This window comes from Vombatus ursinus, unplaced genomic scaffold, assembly GCF_900497805.2.
Source record: "Vombatus ursinus unplaced genomic scaffold, bare-nosed wombat genome assembly UNPS02014782.1, whole genome shotgun sequence".
NCBI classification, from domain to species: domain Eukaryota; kingdom Metazoa; phylum Chordata; class Mammalia; order Diprotodontia; family Vombatidae; genus Vombatus; species Vombatus ursinus.
The window spans coordinates 6,647,579-6,670,000 of NW_020954560.1; the positions used below are offsets into that span (position 1 = coordinate 6,647,579).

The 22,422-nt window shown below is 41.7% G+C and overlaps 1 protein-coding gene across 2 annotated transcripts in view; it reads left to right on the plus strand.

The window, feature by feature from the left end:
• The first annotated feature begins 3,317 nt into the window (after positions 1 to 3,317).
• The window catches only part of AMPD1 (adenosine monophosphate deaminase 1), a 35,608-nt gene continuing 16,503 nt past the window's right edge, over positions 3,318 to 22,422 (plus strand). The window contains exons 1-6 of one of the 2 annotated variants that reach the window (XM_027866772.1): positions 3,318 to 3,343; positions 7,139 to 7,146; positions 9,941 to 10,121; positions 14,741 to 14,906; positions 19,541 to 19,706; positions 21,473 to 21,692. In XM_027866772.1, the coding sequence (XP_027722573.1) occupies positions 3,318 to 3,343; positions 7,139 to 7,146; positions 9,941 to 10,121; positions 14,741 to 14,906; positions 19,541 to 19,706; positions 21,473 to 21,692 (767 nt within the window). Of the gene's footprint in view, positions 3,344 to 4,489; positions 4,502 to 7,138; positions 7,147 to 9,940; positions 10,122 to 14,740; positions 14,907 to 19,540; positions 19,707 to 21,472; positions 21,693 to 22,422 lie in introns of both variants that reach the window. The other variant, XM_027866773.1, reaches the window with a different exon arrangement.

Here is a 22,422-nt window from a genome sequence, read left to right on the forward strand (position 1 = left end):
AGTAGTAGTAGTAGTAGTAGTAGTAGTAGTAGTAGTAGTAGTAGTAGTAGTAACTAATGAATCCAGTTTCAGACATGTTGAGTTTCAGGTAGCAACGCACTATTCAATCAGTCCACAAGAATTTATTATACCCCTACAACGTTCTGGGCCCTGTGCCAGGTTCTGAGGATACTTATACAAAATCAAAACAGTCTCTGCCCTTAAGGAGCTTCTATTCTATCAGGGAGACCGCATATACATAAACAAGTAGGGATGGGACTGGACCTCCAATGTCATTGGCATAAGGATTTCCCAAGTGAGGATACTCCCTCTATACATGCAGATCAGTCCCTTCTCTGCAAAGGGGCACATAGCCAATATGTGTTGGAAGCAGGACCTGAACTCAGGTCTTCGTAGCTTCAAGGCCAGTTCTCTGTCCACTATGCTTTGCTGCCTTTCTCACAAACTGTATGCAAAAAATACACAAGGGCAAGGGCACCAGCCACGGGTAAGGGTAGGGGTGGAGGGTTAGGAAAACAGAAAGTTGGAAAGATTCTGACCCTCTCCCCCCTTTATACTGGCTTATTTTTTAAAAGGGGAGGGGTTGTCACAGAGTCAACTTTTTTTTGAAGAGATCCTAGAACCTGTGGATGGGGAGAAAAGCTAACACATTTACAAGGCCTTCCTTGCCCAGGAGCCACCAATGGCTATAAGAGGCAGTGACAAAGCTTAACTATCCCCAGAAGATAGAACCACATGGCCAACTCCATGGATAGAAGAAGGGACATCCCTAGATAATGTTGATGTCCTGGAGAGTTGGGGAATCTAGCCTTTTAGAGAGTGAAAGAAGAGTTTTAGACAGAATTTTCTAGAGAGGCATCTCAGCCTGGAAATGTAAGAGCAACATGGGACTGAGTCATGATATGGAGAAGTTAAAATGTGAATTGTACCCTTTGGTACTACCATGAGCCATTGGTACAGGTGGTACCATGGTACAGGTCAGATAGGAAGGAGGTTGCCTCTACAGGGACCCTAAGTTTGTTTCCTTCTCAGGATGCTAAGAGCCCAAACCCTAAGGGCAGTACCATATGATTACAAGAATACTAAGGGTTGCCATCTTAGCAACCCTAAGTGTATTTCTTTTCCAAGAACATGCCAAGCCACAGGACGGCCCCACTATATAGGAACCTGGAGCAAGATGGGGCCTCTGGAGAGAAAGGAGTTTTTAATCTACTATTTATGGACTACTATGAGTCCTTTGGGTTTTTTGCCTTCTGCTTGTGCATTAAAATAAAGGTTGTCCTGTGCATTGTTACTTTGAGAATGTACAGGGGAACTGGGCACCCATTTACCCACATCAGTGGAGACCCAGACGCAAGCTATGTTCTAATATTCCCAGAAGAAATTCTAGGTGTAAGACAGGGCCAGACATAATACCCAGACCCAAGATAGAGTGTCTTGTTCAAGGAATAGTCAGGAGGCCAGCGCTGTTGGATCAAAGAGTATGTGTTAGGAAATAAGGTGTAAGAAGATTGGAAAGGTAGGAGGGGGCTTTGAACACCAAACAGAGGATTTAGGAATTTGAACCTGGAAGTGAGAGGCAGTTACTAACTGGAGTTTATTGAATGGGTGGGGGAGGGGGAGGGGGAGAGTTTAAGTCAGTCACTGTGCTTTAGGAGAATCAATTCTGTGGCTGAATGAAAGATTAAAGTGGGGAGAGACTTGAGGTAAGGCAGATTGTTTTGTTCAGTCATTTCAGTACAACTCTTCATGACTTTATTTGGGGTTTTGTTGGCAAAGATAATGGAGTGGTTTGCCATTTCCTTCTCCAGCTCATTTTACAAATGAAGAAACTGAGGCAAACAGGATTAAGTGACTTGCCCAGCATCACACAGCTATTGCAATAGTCCAGATCCAAAGTGATGGGGCTGCACCGGGATGGTGACAGTGTCAAAGGAGAGAAGGGGACGTATTTGAGAGATGTTGCAAAGGAGAAATCAAAAAGCCTTGGCACCATATTGGATGTGGGGGGTAGGAATTGAGAGATAGTGAGGAGTCCAGGATGACTCCTAGACTGTGAGCCGACCAGACTGGGAGGATGGTGGTACCCTCTACTGTAAGAGGGAAGGTAGGAGGGGGCAGGGTCTAGAGGGAAAGATAATGAGTTCAGTTTCGCCATGGCTTACCATGGTGGCCACTAAGAATTGTTGTCCAGCAAATATTTAATGGCTGATGGCAACCAATAAATTAGCAGGTTGTGCCTAGTTTGAGTATTTTGTTTTCAGTTTAGTGTTTAACTATTGGTTAATCTAGTGGTTAACTTCAGTGCAGAGTTTCTATGCAACAGTCATCTGCTCAGTTTGGCAAAGTGCTGGAGTTGTCATTTAGTAGGAAAAGCACTTGACTTGGTGTTAGGGGGACCCGAGTCTGAATGTGACCCTGGGAAAATCCCTTCTTCTCTCCAATCCTCAGTTCCTTCATCTGTAAAATGGGGGTAATCAATCTGTTAGCGTTTATATCACAAGTTTGTCTTGTGGATCAAATTTTATTGTGCATGTAAAGCACTTTGAACCCTTTAATGGGCTGCATAAAACTCAGTTATTAGCTTCCAGCAATGTGTCTAATATAGACACTTAATAAATGTGAATTGAATTGAATTGAGTATCTAACAAAGGCTTTTGCCCAACTGAGCACCCTTTCTTAGCTCTTATAGCAGAAAAGATTCTATCCATTTGGGAAATACTATTTATTAGAGTGAATTTTTTCCTTACATTAAAAATTTTGCTAAGTGAATTTCTGCCAAGACAGAGACACCTATACTGAGAGCCAAATGTATTTTTAAGACTCGAGTGAATATACTGGTGCACGCACGCGCGCGCGCGCACGCACGCACACACACACACACACACATAGACACACACACACAGAGGATTCAGAATTTTGTTACCTTGAACTTTTCAGAAATGTGAAAGAATTTATTATAATATAGTAAGTAAAAAAAAATACTCAGAAAAGGCAAGAAAATGACATTAGAAATTAATTTGAAGCAAAGTGGGGAGAAATACACAGGTTTGTATTCTAAAGCCAAACCTTATTTTTGGCTATTCACAGGGTCAAGTTAGAGAGACCCTCCCACTTCACCTGTTTCTCTCTCAATTGCCTGACTCTTTAAATAGGCCCAGATCTCATCTCTCTTCTTTTAGCAGTTAGGTCAGGTTACAGGAGGCAAAACAGAATAATAAAATAGATGTCAGGATATTTAAAGGATTCAGTCCGGCCTCCCCACATTTGCTGTGTCTTTCTCTAGTGCTACCCAGGAATCAGGGTCCCCAGCAACAATGCCACTGTTCAAAATTCCAGGTAGGTGAGCCAAGGCACTCCGAAAAAATCTGCTTTGCACTGATGTAAAGTTTAAAATCTTCCATTTCTTGTTCGTGATAGCTCTGATAATCTTCTAGCTGGGTGCTCAACAGTCGCTCTGATAACTTAGACTGCAAGGACAAACACGTCCTTGAAAGAGGACCCCAGCATGTGTCCCAAGTGTGAACAAATCCCAGGATGAGGATTGGATCGGGTGCCAGGCGTCCTACACAGGTTTGTAGGATGCCCAGGTTCAGAGACAACTGTGTGCTGTAGAGAATGCTGGATTTGGCCACACAAGACCTGGCTTAGATTCTAGTGTCTGCCACTTAATTGCCGTGTGACCTCGAATAGATCGCTTGATTCCTCTGGACTTCCATTTCCTCATCTGTAAAATGGGAGAATTGGACTAGATGACCTGTAAGGTTCCTTCTAGGTCTAAATTTGTAATTTTATGTTCTGTAGGATAAGGAGATAGGACAAGGGCCTCCGTGGCCCTTTCCCGTTCTAAACCTATGCTCTGGCTTTGGCATTACAAGTGGCTGAAAGTGGAGGGGATGGTAGAAAAATTGGCCTGGAGCTTTCATCCTGGTGCTGGTTAAGTGGGAAGTCTGAGAGGAATAGTTTAAAGAGATAGATGAGAGAGGAAGAGATGAGTGATGAGCAGCTGTGCAATCACCACGCTCTGAGGACAGTCTCCAATCATTCCCTGCTTTTCTTTGTTTCGTGAGTTGACACGGCCGATGCATTCATCTCAAGCAGCTAGCCTGCCTCCTGGGTGAGAAGCCTCTCTGTCCTCACCCGGGCTGCTGCTCCAAAAGCAGACGCAGCCCGTTACTGGGATGTGCTTGAAACCTTTCTGGAGCAGCAGCACCTGCCAGAGCTTACGCTCCTCTGGCATGGCCCTCGAGCACTCAGGGTGCCTTCTGTGCCACACTCAGGCATCTGAGTAAGACTTGGTAGAGAAGGATTTGTTTAGAGGTGATAATCTGGCAACTAGCAGAGGAAGTCAATGGCGAGAGTGAATTCCACTGTTCTTCCCTGTACCAAACTACAAGTGTTTCTGTTCCAAAGAAATGACCGGTCACTCTAATTGTGATTTCTGTAACTTGATCGTGCCAATTTGTTTTGTTTATTTTATTTCTAACAGCTAAAGAAACACGTGAGTACCGTGGACTTTTCCCCACTTTGTGACTTGCTGAAATCCCCACAGGACGAATGAGCCTTGTGCTAGTTCTTGATTCAGGAGCATGGGCTTTTTTTTTTTTCAGCAGTATTACACTGTTGGTAACTAAAATATCAGTAGCTGGCAAGTTTTATTAAGGAAAAATAATCATCACAGATTACAGCAAATAATCTCATTAATTTTCTGATACCTTACAAGCGACCTAAAATGTAAAATTTTAAGCAAACCTCTTGGGGGACGGATTTGATATTGTGAAGTGAAACTATCTTCATCCAAAATCAGAGACATGAAACAGGGGTGAATTTGGGCCCATCTTAATTAACTCTCCCCCAATATCGGCTGCAAACTGATTTTATTTCATCTACTTTATAGTGAATAGTCTCACCCAGGTGAGACAACACATAATGAAAGAAGGGTTTCTTTTCCACTCTTCTCTTATTTTTCATGATAAAGACTCATCCAGTCTTTTCTCGAAGACTTCAGAAGAGAAGGAATACACTACCTCCTGAGGCAGACCATCCAGCCTTTGGATAGATCTAATTTTGGGAGGTTTTCCCCAACCTCCCAAGGCTAAACTTGCCTCTTGGCCACTTGGACCCGTTCCTGCTGGTGCTGCCCTCCAGTGGCCAACAGGACAAATTTAGTCCCTCCTCCATCACAACAGCCCTTCGAAGACACAGCCATATCATGTGCTCTAGACCTTCTCTTATCAGGCTAAACACACTCAGTACCTGCAACTGATCCTCACATGAGATGGATGCAAGGCCCTTCACCATCCCTGTTCTTTATGTACCTGCACACACCCCTGGTGTGGTCTTAACAGGACAAAGTACAGAGAGGGTCTCTTCCTTTCTTGTCCAAGGAAGCTCTACCTCCCTTAACACAGCCCCAGAGCACAAGAGGTTTTTTTGGCTAACATATCACACTGCTGACTCATTGAGTTTGCAGTATATTCATCCCCACTCCCTTCCCCCAAATCTTTTTTTAGACAAACTGATATCTAACTCCATCCTATATTTGTGGAGCTGATTTTTTTTTTATCTAAGTGAATGATTTTCTATTTATCCCTATTCAATTTTATCTTATCACAGTTAACCTGTCAAGGAGATCATTTTGGAACCTGACCAGACTGTCATTCTAGTTTGGAGTCATTTACAAATCTCTTGTATATGCTATAGTATACATATACCCAAGTTATTGATAAAAAAAAATCAATATTCCATGGGGCCAAGGACAGATTCCCAGAGCACTTCATTGGAGACCTCTTTCCAAAGTGACTTTGAACCATTAGTTACTACTCCCAAGTTAAGAATTTCTGTATAGGGAGTAGCCCTGTAATTTAGGTCTCTTAGGCTATATGTGGGCGATGGGAAAAGCACTGGCCTGAGAGTCAAAAGACATAGGTTCTAATCGTGGCTCTGCTGCATAGCTGGGTGATGTTGGACAAATCACTTCACTTGACCTCTCTAGGCCCCCATTTTTGTCATCTATAAAAGGAGGGGGTTGGGCTAAGTGACCAAGGTTCCTTCTGGCTCTAAAAATATAGATTCAGACTCTGCCATATTATGTGTTAATTTTACTTATTTGCTAATAACCACTGCTGAAAAAAAAAAACCCATATCATCCTGAATCGGTAGAGATCATTGGTGTTGGATGATGAATCAAGCATGATCCCCCTTCTCCAAGGATCCTATAACCAGTGTGCTCCCTCTCCTAGAATTATTCTCAGAAGGAAGGCAAAATTCTTGAATACAGAACCAGGCTATGATCATGTCTATAAAACAATCAATTGAGTTTGTGAAAAAATTATCAATTAAACCATATTTTTGATGTTCTAGTGATTGCCAATAAGATAGCTAAGTTTCTCATATTTCCACAGACTAGACTAGAGTATCACCATCCCATGGATATAGGCATAGGAAATGCTCTTTGAATTTGAAATATTTTTATAAGCATAGCTGACAAGCAATAGCTGACTAGGTGAGAGGGATCAACAGCTGCCCCAAGTGTAGCTTGGTATCTGACACGTATGCAGGGTCCATTTCTGCTGTGTCAGGAAATTCTGTTGCAAAGGCACTCCTCCAGCATGAGATACCATCTACACCACCATTACTAACTGACTTCTTTTTGCCATTTGCCTCATGTCACATCCATGACATCTATTAACTCCCTGCTCATCCCTCTCCATCCAGCTGCATGTGCTTGGAGTGTTAAGGTAGGACTTGCCTTGTCCTGGGGAAACCTGTTGCAAATTCTCTTTTCTCATTAAATCTCCCTTTCAACCATTACATATCTTTTGTATTCCCTGAGAGTTGAACAAAATTGCAAGCTGTGTTCTCTTTGTTTGGGGATTTCTGCATGCTATACTTGGATTCATGGAAACTTTTTTAATGCCAAAAAATACTGAGTTTTAGAACGAAAGAAAAAAAGAAGTATGGAGTAATGCATAGAAGGTCAGCCCCAGAGTCAGGAAGACCTGGCTTCTGCTCTTACTTCTGACACATATTCATTGTGTGACCATGGATGGACAAGTCACTTAACCTCTTGGTGACCATAAGCAACTCTCTAGTCTAAGACCATAAATTAATAGAGGCGTTGCTCCATCTGTAGCAGGGGAGAGAGTTTCCACACTGGGATTTCCCTACAAGAATAAAAACATAGATTCAAACCGAAAAGACAAAAGAAATGAAATAAACAGACTATGGGAATGCATCCAAAACACTGAGATGTTCTGTTAACTTGGCCATGACAACAGGCCAGGTTAGAACTGAGTGTAAATGTGAGGGAAGCTCAGTTTGGTTGCTATCATGTCACAGACCCATTCTTCTTCCATTAGAAGTTGTCTAACACTACCCAAATACATCATTTCTCTCATTCATTTGAATATGATTTGATTCTACCTACTGAATGTTATAACTAAAGCTAAAGTTCAAAGAAATCAGAAGTGAAAGTGGACAAGCAGATAATAAGTAGGCTTTTACATAATATTCCTGGGCTCTCTTACTATAACCTGTGTAGACATTGCTAGGGGGTGTGCCTCCTTGGCCATGTGTATGATTTGCTCACTCATCCTGAGTGTAATTTCTCCATAATCTGTCATTATAACAGCTAACTCATTGTCTGTCATCCTCATCATTGCTATCCACTTTCATCTGAAGCAGCAATTTATTGACGGTGTCCTGAAGAAGGGCTTGGCGTAGAGCCCTCCTGAAAGCGAGGTCCTTGGTCACTGATAAACTGTTAGTGGGATGAATAAAGTTGAAAAGAGACAGACAGAAGGATTTGGATTTGGATTTGGAACTGAAGGACCTGTGTTCCAATCCCAGCTTTGCCATATTACCTGTCTGACCTTAGACTAGGGGCGTCTCCGTGCTGGTCCTCAGTTTCCTCACCTGTAAAATGAGAGAGTTAGACTGATCTCCAAAACTCTACATGTATGATCCTACAGAAGAAGTCAATTGCAGATATAGAGCAGTACAGGCAAAGAGGCCTTTGGAGATCAGTTAGTACAGATGATCTTGTATCATTATCTTGTAGGACCTTTACCCTCAGAAAGCAGGCTGTCTTCTGATTCTAGGGGTCTCGACTTTATCCTTTGTAAAGTTAATGTCCCCCTCCCTATTTTAAGAATGAGGAAACCAAGGCTTCCATAAGAGAATTGGCTTCTCAAGGGTCACATATGAAGAGAAATTAGCATAACGCCCCAACTCTGTCCTCCTCTAGAGTCTGTGCCCAACACAGGGAACACTTGGTTCTGAGCTTTTGATGATGACCTTGAACTCAGCTCATGCCTGGTGTGCTGCGATTTGAGAAATGCCAGGAGTGCCCCATCTGGAACAAGAGGGAGAAAGAATTTAATTGCCAAGAATCGTTCTGATCAGTGACTTTCAAACCTTTCACAGTGGAGGGACCACTTTGGGACTAAGGACCCCAGGGAACTAAGCACATACTGACCTGAAGTCAGAGGGTTCAAGCCCTAGCTTGGTCTCTCACTGACTATGGCAGCTTGGGCAAGACTGTTTATTTCCTTGGGCCTCCATTAGGTTATCTGTAAAATGGGAAGACTGAATTAGATGAGTTCTTAAATCCCTTCCAGATTTAGAAGTCTATGAGCTGGGTTCCGCACAAAAACAACTCAGCTTGTAAAGGATTGGTGAATATTAATAGTTGAGTCGTTCGTTCCGTGTTCTCAGGCCCCAGAGAGAAAGCTGTGAAGCCCCTGTAACAATTCCCTTGCCTTGCACCATGACCAGACCTGGAACTAGCGTGGGGTGTGTTTAGGATGTCCCAAATGCCAATGGGGATGATGAGAGTGGGGTTGCACTATTCCTGCAGTTTGGAAGTGTATGTGGGGATATTGCTTCCCAACCTGAGGCCGAGACATCCCTTATGCTCTCCTTCCTGCCATCTCCTCCCCACTGCTCCCAAGTTCACCCCCTAAGTTTTCAAGGCTGTCATGCCTCTCTCCCAGGGCACCTTCCTACTGGGGCAGAGTAGAGTGCACCCACCTCACTTCCATCCACCAGATGCCTCCTGGCCCAGGGATCAGGAAGAAAGGGGCTCTCTGCTGGCTGCACTGCCTGTCTCTGTACGCTTTCCCTAGATTAAACAGCCTTAGCCCTCCCTGCCACTATCCACCTCTTTCTTTCCTTTCCCTGGGGCCCTCTAGAGCCTTCCTCTACTGTGGTACAGCAGAAAAAAGGCAGGATTTAGAATTTGAGGAAGAATGTTTGAACCTGGCTCATTGTCATTTCATTTCTCTTGGCCTCAGTTTCCCCATTTTTAAAATGATGTAAAACTAGATGATCCCCAAAGTGCCTTCTATTTCTAAAGGTATGCCTATATGATCCTTGATCTTTACCTTTCATCTTGTTTTTATTTTAGGTGCTCACTGAAACAGCTTTTTTTCCAGAAGACACCGCATCTCTTGGCACCCTCTCTAAGGCTGGCTGCCCATTCTCATACCCACTGACCCAGAGGGCTAGGAGGAGCATGCTCCTTGCTTCCCATTGCTACATTCAATCCCTCCCTTTGCCACCATTACTCAGCAACAATTTCTCCTCCTATAAAGTTCACTCCCCATTGTCCTCATATTTGTCACTATCATCTAGGGACATTCAGTTTATTTTCCCTTCTCTGAAAGGCAGCCTTTTAATTTTTTTCTCCACTCCAACCTCTTCCCCTTTCAAACACCCTGACCTCCTAATTCCTTGACCTTTGCAAATGGCTGTACTCTATCTCAACCAAATATACGCCTTAGATACCAACCCATTCCTCCCCCCAACTCCAATGAATTTGCTCCAGGTGTGAGAATTCCTAGTTCCAGTCCTGACCCTGACATCCAAATGGAGTCACTCAATAAATGATAAAGTTTGCTGAGAGTACAACACTAATACATGAAAATTTCTTTTAAAGCAATGGATGAAGCCACACGAAGCTTTGCAGAAAAAGTTTTTGCTTCTGAAGTCAAGGATGAGGGAGGACGGCATGAGCTTTCACCTTTTGATGTGGATGAGGTCTGCCCAATTTCTCTGCGAGAGATGCAAGAGCACATATTCCGCCTGGAGACCTTGTCCGTCACCACAGAAGGGAGGAGGTAAAATGTGCTTTGCACACAGTAGGTGCTTCAGAAATATTTGATGGAGAGATAGATGTGTTGCCTATATCAAACAATATTGCATTTCATTGTATTCAGTTGAATGTAAGCTGTTAGAAGGCAGGGATTGTTTTTCAAATTAAATTTGTATTTTTAATACCTTGCAGATCTCCTTGAATAAAACAGGCACTTAATGATTTATCTTATACTGATCCTTTAGTTTTATATACATACATAGTAATATAGGTAAATATTTCCTGAACTAGAGTTTAAGCATTTTGAGGGCAGGGGCGATATCTTCAAGTTCGTTTTCTTCTTCCATAGAGCCTATCAATGACAACAAAAATAAAAATTTATTAGCATTTTTTGTATGCAGAACACGGTGCTAAAGCTGAAGGAAATGCTAAATTTGGCTTAGACATGGTCTCTGCCTTTGTGTAGTTTGTAGCCTAGGAAGGATAAAAGCAAAAACAAAGGTAGCTGTCATATACAATTTTACACAGTAAGTGCATTCCGGAAGGGTACTATATAAAGGCAATAGTTATTGACAAATGGGGCAAGAGAGGAGGGCTTCCTGGAGAAGTTGCCATTTGAGTTGGGCTTTGAAGGATGAAAAAGGGTTTAGTAAGTAAAGAATGAGATGGAGAATACTTGAGACACAGGAAACATCATAGACAAAGTTCAATTTAACTGAAGCATAGAATGTGTGAAAGGGAGTAAGATGAGATAATATTGAAAAAGGAGAGTGATAGATGATTGTGGACGGCTTTGAATGCAAGCAAGGGAGCTTAGAGATCCCTCACCAGCAGATATGGAATCACTGAATGTATATTTTTAACAGAAGGGTGACATAATTAAATCTACTCATATGGAAGATGATATTGGCAGAGAGGTGTGAAGGATAATTGGAGAGAGGAAAGAGTGGAGGCAGGAAGACCTGCTAGAGGCTAAGATAATAACCCAAGATGGTCAATAATCAATTATTAAGTACTTGCTATATGTCGGGTACTGTAAGGGCTGGTGGTAAGGTCTGTACAAGGGTAGTAGCAGTGGGAATAGAGAGGAAAGAATGAATGGGGAGAATGTGTTGGAGGTATAACTGACAAGACTTAACAACTGATTAAAAGTGTGAAGTAAGGAAGAGGGTAGAACAATGTCAAGACTATAAACATGGAAGACAGGGTAAATGATGATACCCCAGACAGATATAGCGAAGACAGCAGAAGGAGCCAGTTTGAGGGGAAAGAAATTGTATGGATGGGGTGTGGAGCCCAGTATAGCATCTGTACTCCCTCTTCTTTCCCTTTAGAGGCTTACTTACCTCCAACATGCCCTCATGATTTCAGGTCTGGGGTTTTTGCCCCAGAATAGGTGGTAGGGGAGTACAGCCACAGCCATGACCACACTGCTACAACTCAAACTTTCTCAGGGTCCTCTCTTTAGGGTACCCCTAGTAGGGACAGGGGAATACATTCCTACTACTTGCCACTATAGCTCCTGAACCCCCATTGTTGTGCTTCCATTTACACAAAATCAGCCATGATAACACCATTGCCTCTTAAACATGAAACATTCATTAAACAAGAACTCAAAAACAATAATAAGCATAACATTTACTAACTAACTGACTAACAAATAATTCCCCTACAAACCTGGGTCACATTCTCGTGCCACTGCCTATAGGAAGAGTGGGCACACAAAGAAACCTATGAGGCAGATCCTGGAGTAGGATAAGCCATGTGCCTGGGGTGATTCTTTGACTCTGGACTTCCAGCTTTCATGTTCTTGATCTCTTTAGAAAACAGTCTCCATCACATGCCATCTGTTGGATAAAATTATTTCCCTTCTATCTGCTCCCCTTCTGGGTCTCCCAAATCTCCTTTTGAGCAAAACTGCTTCTCTGCTATTCTCAGTCTGCTGAAGCAATGTTCAGCTCTTTTAAGACATAGACATCATTGGCAGGGTACTGAGAAAATGTTGCACTCTTTTAGTAAATATATATTTATATACATACACACTTATATGTATGTACATATATGTGTGTGTGTGTGTATATATATATATATATGTATGTATGTATATATAAATAGCTCTCAGCAAAAGAACTGCAAAGCCTGTCTTTCCCCTTCCCTATCTTTTAATCTATAGTGGGCAATATAAGGTAACATAGTATCCCTGAGAGGTTTCCCTCTTTCAGGCTATAAATGATACTAAAGAGAAATAAGCTCAAACAGCTCTTCACATAGCAATGGGATTCAACTCTCTTCCAGTGAGTTTCTAGCAGTTGCAAAGCCTATCTGATTTCAGTTAGCTCTCTCAGATGACTCAGGCTTTCTGCAGTCAATCAGCTCTCAGCAAAACAACATCTCTTATCCAATCCACATAGCTCCCAGCAAAGAAACTGAAAAGCCTGTCTATCAGCTTCTATCTTTTGTAAACAGCTTCTCTCATCTCCTTCTGAGTCTTCTGTCCCTGGCTTCTTTTGACTCATCCTTCACTCAGCTTTTTCTCATCTTCTGTCTTCATCTAATCATCTCTCATAGCCACCAATGCTTCAAGTCAGAGATTTCTCATGAGCAATGACCCATATCTAACTTATAACGTGAAACTCAAAAATTCTACCTGTCTTTCAGGCATGACCCCAACAGTCCTTATATAATTAATCATCCCATATACCCCCAAACAGTTATTTGATTTATAGTTTATTAGATATAACCTTCAAAACTCTGAAAGCAGTCATATGTAAATGAGCTGATAGCTCACAATTCATTGCAACTATTTTTAACTAAGTCAATGCTCTGTCCTCAAACAATCTTCTCAGTACATATATCTGAGGGACTCTCTTCTCTCAGGTCCTGAAAACATTCTTTGTCTTTCCTAAAAGACTTTTGTCTGAGATGCTCTGTTTCTTCTCAAACAGATTTTATCAATGTTACCTACACAGATGCCCTATTTCTGCCCCTTTCATCTGTTAGATGTCCATCTAACAAAAGGACAATATTCTATATCCTTTCCCCAACCCCTTGGGGAAATCTGCAGTTTTCTGAAAATTAAAATTAATCTACATGTCAAATATTTTACATAATCAACATATTTTGCATTTGTTGTTGTTGTTGTTCAGTTTTTTTTTCAGTTGTGTCTAACTCTTCCTGAGCTCATTTGGGGTCTTCTTGGCAAAGATACTGGAGTGGCTTGCCATTTCCTTCTCCAGTTCATTTTACAGATGAGAAAACTGAGGCAAACAAGGTTAAGTGATTTGCCCAGGGTCACATAGCTAGTAAGTGTCTGAATCCAGACTTGAACTCATGAAGATGAGTCTTCCTGATTCCAAGCCCAGTGCTCTATCCATTGTGTATATCAGATTAAAACAAAATAAAATTTTCTCATTCAAGACCATAAATTAGTTAAAAAAAAAACCTTCATTCATAACAACCTATATATATATTTACACATACACAATTTTATCAGCAAAAGTAAGTATTCTTATTCACAACGATGAACATGTGCAATTATATTTTATAAAAGCAATCAAATTTATAACTCATGTTATAATTCTGTGTATGCAAACATACCCATAACACATTATCAAAATGTATAAGCAATATATGGTACAGATTACATAATAGCATATATATCACCATTTTATGAACAGTTAAAATATGTCCTTCAATAGCAATAATGAATGGCATAAAACACAGAGCAAAATCTAGTTGCACATGATACTTATATTCCATCACGTAACTGTTTGGGTCTATGAACAACCATCTCTCCTCTTTTATTTCATGCATGTAAGGCTAATCACTAACTTAAAAGTGCTGACATTCTCAGCCTGAGTTTCTGTCTAGATAGTTGATTATCAGTGTCAGTCAAAGGTGGCTTTGAACTCTTAAACAGCTTAGGCTGACTATCACAGTCCCTTTTGAGTACAGAACTTTCCCAGGTTATAACTGGTGTATTAGGGTAAAATGGAGTTGCATCTGGTTTAATCCTACTTCATCAGCTGAAGTGGTATTCTCCTGTGACCAAGATATATTTAATTGAGTTAGATGATCCTCTAGAGATGGAGGCTAACAATACATGATCTCATCTTCCCTCATGAGTATTATAATTTTTCTGCATTATTATCTGGCTCTGTCCTTCTTTCTTCAATTTGCAGGTGAGCTCTTTTCCTCTGAATCTTGTATGTAGCTGGTTTGTAAATATTTGTTTGCATATAGTATCCCCCATTAGATTGTGAGCTCCTCAAGGGCAAGGATTATCTTTTGCCTTTATTTGTATTCCCAGCGATTAGCACAATGCTAGGCACATGATAGGTGCTTAATTCTTGTGGAGTGATTAACTAGTTGAAGCCCATTGGATTAAATGAGATCATAAAGGGAAAGAAACAAGAAGAGGGTCAAGGACAAAGCCTAAGGGGTTGGGAAGAAGATGAAGAGCTAGCTAAAGAGAAAGAGGTGTAGTTAAAGAGCTAGTGACTACCAAACCAACTTCATTCCCACATTTCAAGTTTTATGATTTTTTGCCTCAAAATGAGTATTTGTAGAGAAACCCAGACTTGCCACAGTGGAGCTTCTGATGAAAGGAAAGAGAGCTGAGACCCTTTTTTCTTCTAAGAATAGGAAGAAGCGATTCCATGGCCGGAAGACGGTTAATTTGTCTGTTCCACAGAGTGAAACATCATCAACCAAACTGTCTCACATCGATGAGTACATTTCCTCATCTCCTGTCTATCAAACTGTGCCAGACTTCCAGAGAGTACAGATCACAGGAGACTATGCCTCTGGGGTGAGTTGATATTCTTTCCTCATGGACTCCTTGGCTCTTCTCTCCCAGCTCCCCTCTGCTTCCTGTCCCTGCTACTTTGGCTTCCTTTCTGTCCTGATGCTTTACTTCTGGGTCATGATATTATGATATTATTTAGAGCTGAGTAGTGTCTTATGCTTTTCAAAGCACTTCATATACCTTCACTCATTTGCCTGGAGAACACTGGGAATGAACAGGCATACAGAATGGACTGACAGAAGACTATAGACAGATACAAGTAAAAGATAAAGATAAAATATAAACTATAGACAGATATAAAGTACCAGCATTCCCCTGGGAATAGCAAGTGACCTGACTTCACCAAGGAGCCATGATGCAAGAATGTGGGCGAAGGGAGTGGGCAGCACGGGGATGTGGGACCAGAGGTAGTTTGAAACAACTGACTACAGGTGAGTGAATCCCCACCTAGTCATGACTCCCCACCAACAAAAGCTACATGGTTTCTTGGATCTTGTCCAAAATCAAAATCAAATGAGATAATATTTGTAAAGTTCTCAGCACAGTGCCTGACACATAGTAGGCACTTAATAGATGTGTATTCTCTTTCTCTTCTTTCCCTTTTCCCTACCAAAAGGTAGTGTCTTGGAGTCTCTCTTTTGTGGGACTTACAGCTCAAGGTCCAAGTTCTCTCCCTGAGATCTCCCTCCCCACCCCACTGAACTTGCTTATTCTGAGTACATGTTGTAGTGCTTGCCCCAAGCACTAAGATTGCTAGTTATCCCTCTGAATGTGGGTCATTTTATAGAACCATCCAAAGAAAACAGAGGCATGGAATGAGACAAAGACAGAAAGATAGATGGGGACAGAGAGAGAAAATAAAAAGCTGCTATTCCTTGATAGAAAGTCCTCCCTTGTTTCACTGGAGATGCTTAGCGTATTTTGCTACTTGGAACAGATTCTAATATGATGTGAGGGCTGGTGAATTCTTGGCTTCAGGAACCTGACCTGCTTCTGCAGCCCAGAACAGTTGCCCAACTAATAAATCTCTGCCACTTGGACATAGAGGATCACTGTCAGCAAATTAGTGAAACTAAAGTTCAGCTGCCAGTGTCCTCTCTAAATATAGTCTTCATGACCAGTCCTAGATCCTCTTCTCATGTAACTGTTGGCTGTTAGGCTCAGGGGAGCAGATTCAAAAGATAATCAGGAGTCCTAGTGATGAAGCACACTCCATTGTATGGCTAGTCTTACATAGCTCTTAACTGCTTGTTCCTAGGTGGGAGGAGAGTTAAAGGGAAAGGATGTTCTTGGAGTGTTTATATGGGATGATTAATTGGAATTAAGTTGTTAAGGGTAGATTGGTATTAGGGAAGCAGAGATCCTACAACTCAAGATATCCAGCTAATTGGAAAATTAAATGAAAGGCATCCTGTGTGACCTTGGGCAAACCATGTAACTTTCCAGCCTCAGTTAGCTTATTTGTAAAATGAAGATGCTAGACTGGATGACCAAAATCCTTTTCAGTTCTAAAGCTGTGATCCTATAACCCTATAAACTTAGAAGAAGGTGTCTCCAACAAGAGAGAATAAGAATAACCAGAGAAGAAGGCAGAATGGAGAAAGTGTGAGAATGGGTTAGTAGGAAAAATGAGAAGTAGGAGGGAACCTATATCTCAGATACTTAATGAACCAGATCTGGGCTGGAGAATCAGAATAGCATGGTCCAAAGAGCACACTGCATGTGGAAAATAGGGATGTAGAGTGTAAGCTGCCTGAAGTCAGGGACTGTCTCACTGCAGTGCCTAGCACAGTACAGGGCATATAACAGGTACTTAATAAATGCGTATTAGTTCACTGAGCTTCTGTTCTATTTGAACTAGTGCAGGATATTAAAGAATTAAAACAGAGGGACTTGTCTTGATTTGTTATCATAAAGGTGAGATGGAGGCGGGGGAGAGAGGGAGATAAAGACAGAGACAGACACAGGAAAGAGTGACTGAAAGAAAGGGGAGAGATAGAAAGAGAGAGATGAGGAGACACAGACAAACAGAGAAAAGGGCAAAGGAAGGAAGTTGGGGACAGAAGGGAAGGGGGACAAAAGAGGGAGGAAGAAGAGAAAACAGTGTAGGGTGGACTGAAGGCTGAAACAGGGTGGAGCTAAAAGAAGAGGGGATTTTCTTGCATGGTCAAGTAGCCAAAGGTCTATTGGGGGTGGGGAACCTGTGGCCTCAAGGCCACGTGTGGCCCTCTATGTCCTCAAATGCAGCCCTTTCACTGAATCCAAATGGTCTTCAAGTGTGGCCCCTTGGACCCAAATGCTTGGATTCCTTCAAAGGGCCGAACTTGAGGACCTAGAGACCTTCCTGTGGCCTTGAGGCTGCAGGTTTCACCACCCCTGGTCTAAGCCAAGGATGTGCCCAAACTCGGATGACTGAATAGGACAAAGGGATCCAGAACTGAGAGGGCTCTCCATGTGGCAATCCCTATGCTGAACAAAGCTGGAAAGAGTTCTCCTTCTTGGCCTTTCTGGATTGTTCTAGTTCTCATTGTCTGTCCCTCTCTGCGACCAAGCAGCTTGGGTGAGTTCTCCAAATCTGGCCCAAGAACACCTTGTTGATTGCTCTGCTGCATTTGAGGAGGGGCCCGAGTTCCCAAGCCTGCATCCCCCAAGAAGAGGCCTTACCCATGCCTGGGGGTGGCAGCACAAACCTTTGCCCAAATCCCCTTTCTTCAAGGCAGATGAGTCTGAGCTAGCATATTCACAAAAATGAAACTGACCTGGATAAAGGACTGAACCTGTGGTCACCTGCTGGCAACAAGCCTGCTTTGGCCCCTAGAGAAATACCTTAGGGCTCAACTGTTGGACTTTAATAGTTAAACATTCAATAATTTCTACTTAGGACCAGGGAGCCACTTTTATCTGCAGAATAATGGGATTCAGTGGGGCTGCCCCTGGGAAATTAGTCAATCTAATAAAGAATTCATTTTTATAGCCTTCTAAAGTTTGCAAATTATTTTTAATACATGAGATCATTTAGTCATCGACACCCTATGAGAGAAGTGCTGTTATCACTCCCATTTTACAGATGAGAAAACATAGAGTGTTTAAAGGACTTACCCAGGTTCATATGGCTAATAAAAATCAGAGGTTAGATTTGAACCCAGGCATTCTTAGATTCCACATCCAAAGCTCTTTCTATTACACCAGGCTATTACTAATAAATCCTTGACATTTTTGGCCTAGCAATATGGCTCCTGTGCCATTCATTGCCTTTTATAGCTATAGATCAAGTGCGGCAAAAAAAAAAAATCTGTATGACTTCTCACCACCATGTCCTGATCTTAACTGGCCTTAACTGGCCCCCTTCAAACATGAAGTACTCCCAGCTTCTGTGATGTGATTTAAAGAACTCATTGAGTCTTTACCTGCTCCCAAATATCTCCTCCTATAACCTGATGCTCGTAATCCTGAAATTCATACTACTAGAGCTACTCCTTTAAGTTCAGATTTCACTTCCAGAAGGTCATAATTAAAATGCACATATGTTGTCTGGGGAGTGAGAGGACATTGACTTCATCATCATCATCTTCATCGATTTTTATCTAGCATTTTGAGGTCTGCAAGTTGCTTTACATATATCATCTCATTCGAGTTTCTCAACAACCCTAGGAGGTAGGTCCTATGGGCATTATTATCCCCATTTTACTGATGAGAAAACTGAGGCTTCACAGAGTTTCAGTGATTCTCCCATGGTCTCACAGCTAGTTATGTGTCAGGAGTTGGATTGGAACCCAGGTCTTCCTGACTCCAGGTTCAGTGCTCTAGCTGGCTATACCAGACTATGTTGCTAACAAAGCATGGACTATTTTCTCAGATTATCTAGGAGTCACTTTGCACAGAAAAGGACACAGGACATTGACACAATAATAATGAGAGCTAGCATTTTAGAGCACTTTAAGTTTTCCAAAGCACTTTACAAATATCAACTCATTTTTTCATGCTAACAACCCTAGAAAGTAAGTGCTACTGTTAATCCCCATTTTATGGAGGAGAAAGCTGAGGTAGGCAGAGGTTAAATGACTTGCCCAGAGTCACACAGCTAGTACGTATCTGAGGTTGAATTTAACTCAAATCTTCCTGACTTGGATCCAATACTTTGTACTCTGGGGGAAAGGAGATGATTGGGAAAGGTACAGAGCTTGCCTGAAGCAGGTAATCCCAGGAGGACTATGGCATTGGGAGACAAGATGGAGGGTGGAGAGTAGCCAGGTCAACAAGAAAACCAAATCCCTGAGAGAGAATCAAAGTAGGAAAATAAGGTTGGACAGCAAACGTTACCGACGTCCAGGGGTATACTGGAGCCAGTTATTCTGAAAGAGCTGTCAAATTTTCAGTGTGAGCATTTCCACCTTGGAAATCAGCAAATGATACAAATAAGGGATTGATTTATTGTTTTACTCATTTCTAGACTTAAGAAATTGATGGAGAAAATGTTAATAATGCAAATTAAACTGAAAAATGTGCCGTACATATATTTCCCACTCCCCATTCGCTTCCCAAAAGTCAGTTATTAAACATTTACTAGCACACCCTTCTGGGCTATTTCCTAATTTGGATGGGGCTTTGACCCTCGTACTAAGAGGCTTTGTCTTTAGGTTACGGTAGAAGATTTTGAAGAAGTCTGCAAAGGTCTATACCGGGCACTGTGTATACGGGAAAAGTACATGCAGCAGTCATTTCAGAGGTTCCCTAAGACTCCTTCCAAGTATCTAAGGAGCATCGAAGGGATTCCTTGGAAAGCAGATGAAAGCTTATACCCAGGTAACTGGTTCTCTTAAATGTCAATATGTCATGGATTTGTGATGTGGTCAGTGTAGGAGCTCCCTCTCTCCACCAGCAGATCGAAAACCATCCATAACTTCATGTATTTAGCATTAAGAGACTTGCATGAAGCTCAGAGATGTTTGGTCACTTGACCATGGTATCACAAAGCTAGTAAATGTCAAAGGCAGGGTTTGAACCCAGGTCTTCCTCACCCCAAGTCCAGAGCTCTACCTCCTATACTATACTGTCAATTATTATTCCAATCAGTACACAAGGAGACAGCCACCAGTTTTCACTGATGCTAATCATAAATTCATATTGAATCACAGCACTGAATATCAGGATTGAAACTAGATCTTAAGTTGTGAGCCATATTCCTTATAGGAACTCTATAAACTACCCAGATCTGGAGAGGTTGCTAGAAGAGCTCTCTGGCTGAGAACCAGTCACCCAGGCTCATGGGACCTCCCCCCAGATCAGATGTCTTCCTATTCTATCTCCTGGATCTCCCATGGTAGTTGTTGTCTTTCATTCTCAAAGAGGACCAAAATGACATCACAATGGCGGAGTCAAGATACAGTACATCTCCCTAGTATTTTAAAGGAAAGATGAGAAATGACATTTGGCCAAATGTGCTATATTTCCTGAAATATTCCTTCAAGGCATTCAAGCCCATGTAACCAGGGCTTTAAAGCTCATTTGTATAAGTCTCTACTCATTGGTGGAGACAATCTCCACCAGTGAGGAGAGTCTTACTGGGTAACATCTAATGCTCCCTGCCTACTGAGAAGAGACCTGTTGGTCTTCTGGCTTGTAGCTTCAAGAGAGAAGACCCTTGGTTCCAAATTATTTTCTCCCAACATTCTCAACAATTCCATTGAGAGCACTGAGCAATCTCCACCAATGAGGGGAGTCTTATGTAAATGAGCTTTGAGCCACTGGTAACATTTTGACAGATTATATAGAGCCAGGGACTAGGAAAGACCTTGAAATGGTCATTTAATTGATCTTCTCACCTTTCTCTGGAAGCACCCATTGGTAATCTCAGGCAGAGACCAATCTGGAATATTGCTTGTTCATTGCTTGACTGATTCTCTTCTTGGTTACTGTGGCTTGGTCACTGTGTTGGGAGAATTATCAGGAATGATTGGCTCATATAATCCCTCCATAGTTACATTTTCTTCCCCTCGATTTTAGTAGAAAAACATCTGCTAAAAGAGTAGGAAGAGATGTTTATAGATATCATAACTTGAGAAGGTTATAATAAAAATTTACCTTTTAACAAAAACCTCAGTGATTTAAACCAATATGGAGGAAGACCAGTCAGAAAAAGTTTTTAAAAATCTGAATTACATAATTTTGAGAAGGCAATTTTATTAATTTCAAGTATATACAATAAATTCATAGGATAACAAAAAGCCAATCCTTTGTGAAATGTCCTGATGGATAGATAATGATATTGTACTATCAATGATTATATCATATCAATGATTATATGCAAATGGGTTCTCCTGAAGTATTTGCAAAAAAAAAAGTTTGTTCTTCTAGGTAGGTAAAATACAATCTTTTTTAAAAATCTTTTTTTTCATCCTTTTTCCACACCTAGTTGAATATCATCTTCCCCCAGCTCTGATCTGAATACTCCCAAATTCTGAGTTAATGAGGTCCATATTAAGGAGGTTTTATGTATTTCATTTTATGACTCTTTCTTACATGGTCATTAATGCTGATAGTATATTTTTATGTGTGTTTTATTGGGAAAGTGTTTACTCCTCCCCCGAAGAAAGGCGAAGACCCTTTCCGAAAAGATGATCTCCCTGAAAACCTGGGTTATCATTTGAAGATGAAGGATGGTGTTGTTTATTGCTATGCTAATGAAGCTGCCGCCAGCAATGAGGAGCCTGTACCTCTCCCCTATCCAAACCTAGACACTTTCTTGGATGATATGAATTTTTTACTTGCTTTAATTGCTCAAGGACCTGTGTAAGTGTTATTCACCTAGACGTCTACTGATTACAAAAATCTTCCCATCTCCTCTCTGTACTTCCAGCACTTAGCACAGTGCTTAGCCCATAAATAAATTCTAGTTGACATCAGAGCTGTAACTAGGAATCTTTGCCCTTGGGAAGTGCCACAAATTGTATCCAGGACCAGCAGCACAAGCTGCCCTCCACTGAGGGGCAAAGGCAAGTAAGTACACTGCCCTGTGGTAGGAAACCTTCTCCATTGCTGAGGAGACAACCAAGGGACTGGGGACAGGTGGTTCAGGGAAGGAGTTCACTCCAGTATCTGGTAACTTCCTGTCTTATATAATATTCTTACTAATGATGTGCTAGGAAGTCAGAGTGGTGCAATGAGTAAAGAGCCTGATTCTGAGTCAAAATGACCTGTATTCAAGTTCTGCTTCTGACATGTAGTGACCATGTGACCCTGGGCAGGTCATCTAACCTCTCAGTATTCCCAAGTAACTCTCAGGCTCTTAAGTTTCAGAGCAATTGCAGATCTGTATTGGTAGAAAGAGGCCAGCTAGGTGGCACAGTAGATAGAGTACAGGATCGGGAGTCAAGAAGACCTGAATTCAAATCTGATCTCAAACACTTACTAGATGTGTGACTGTGGGTAAGTCACTTAACCCTGTTTACCTCAGTTTCCTCATATGTAAAATGAGCTGGAGAAGGAAATGGCAGACCACGCCAGTATCTTTGCCCAGAAA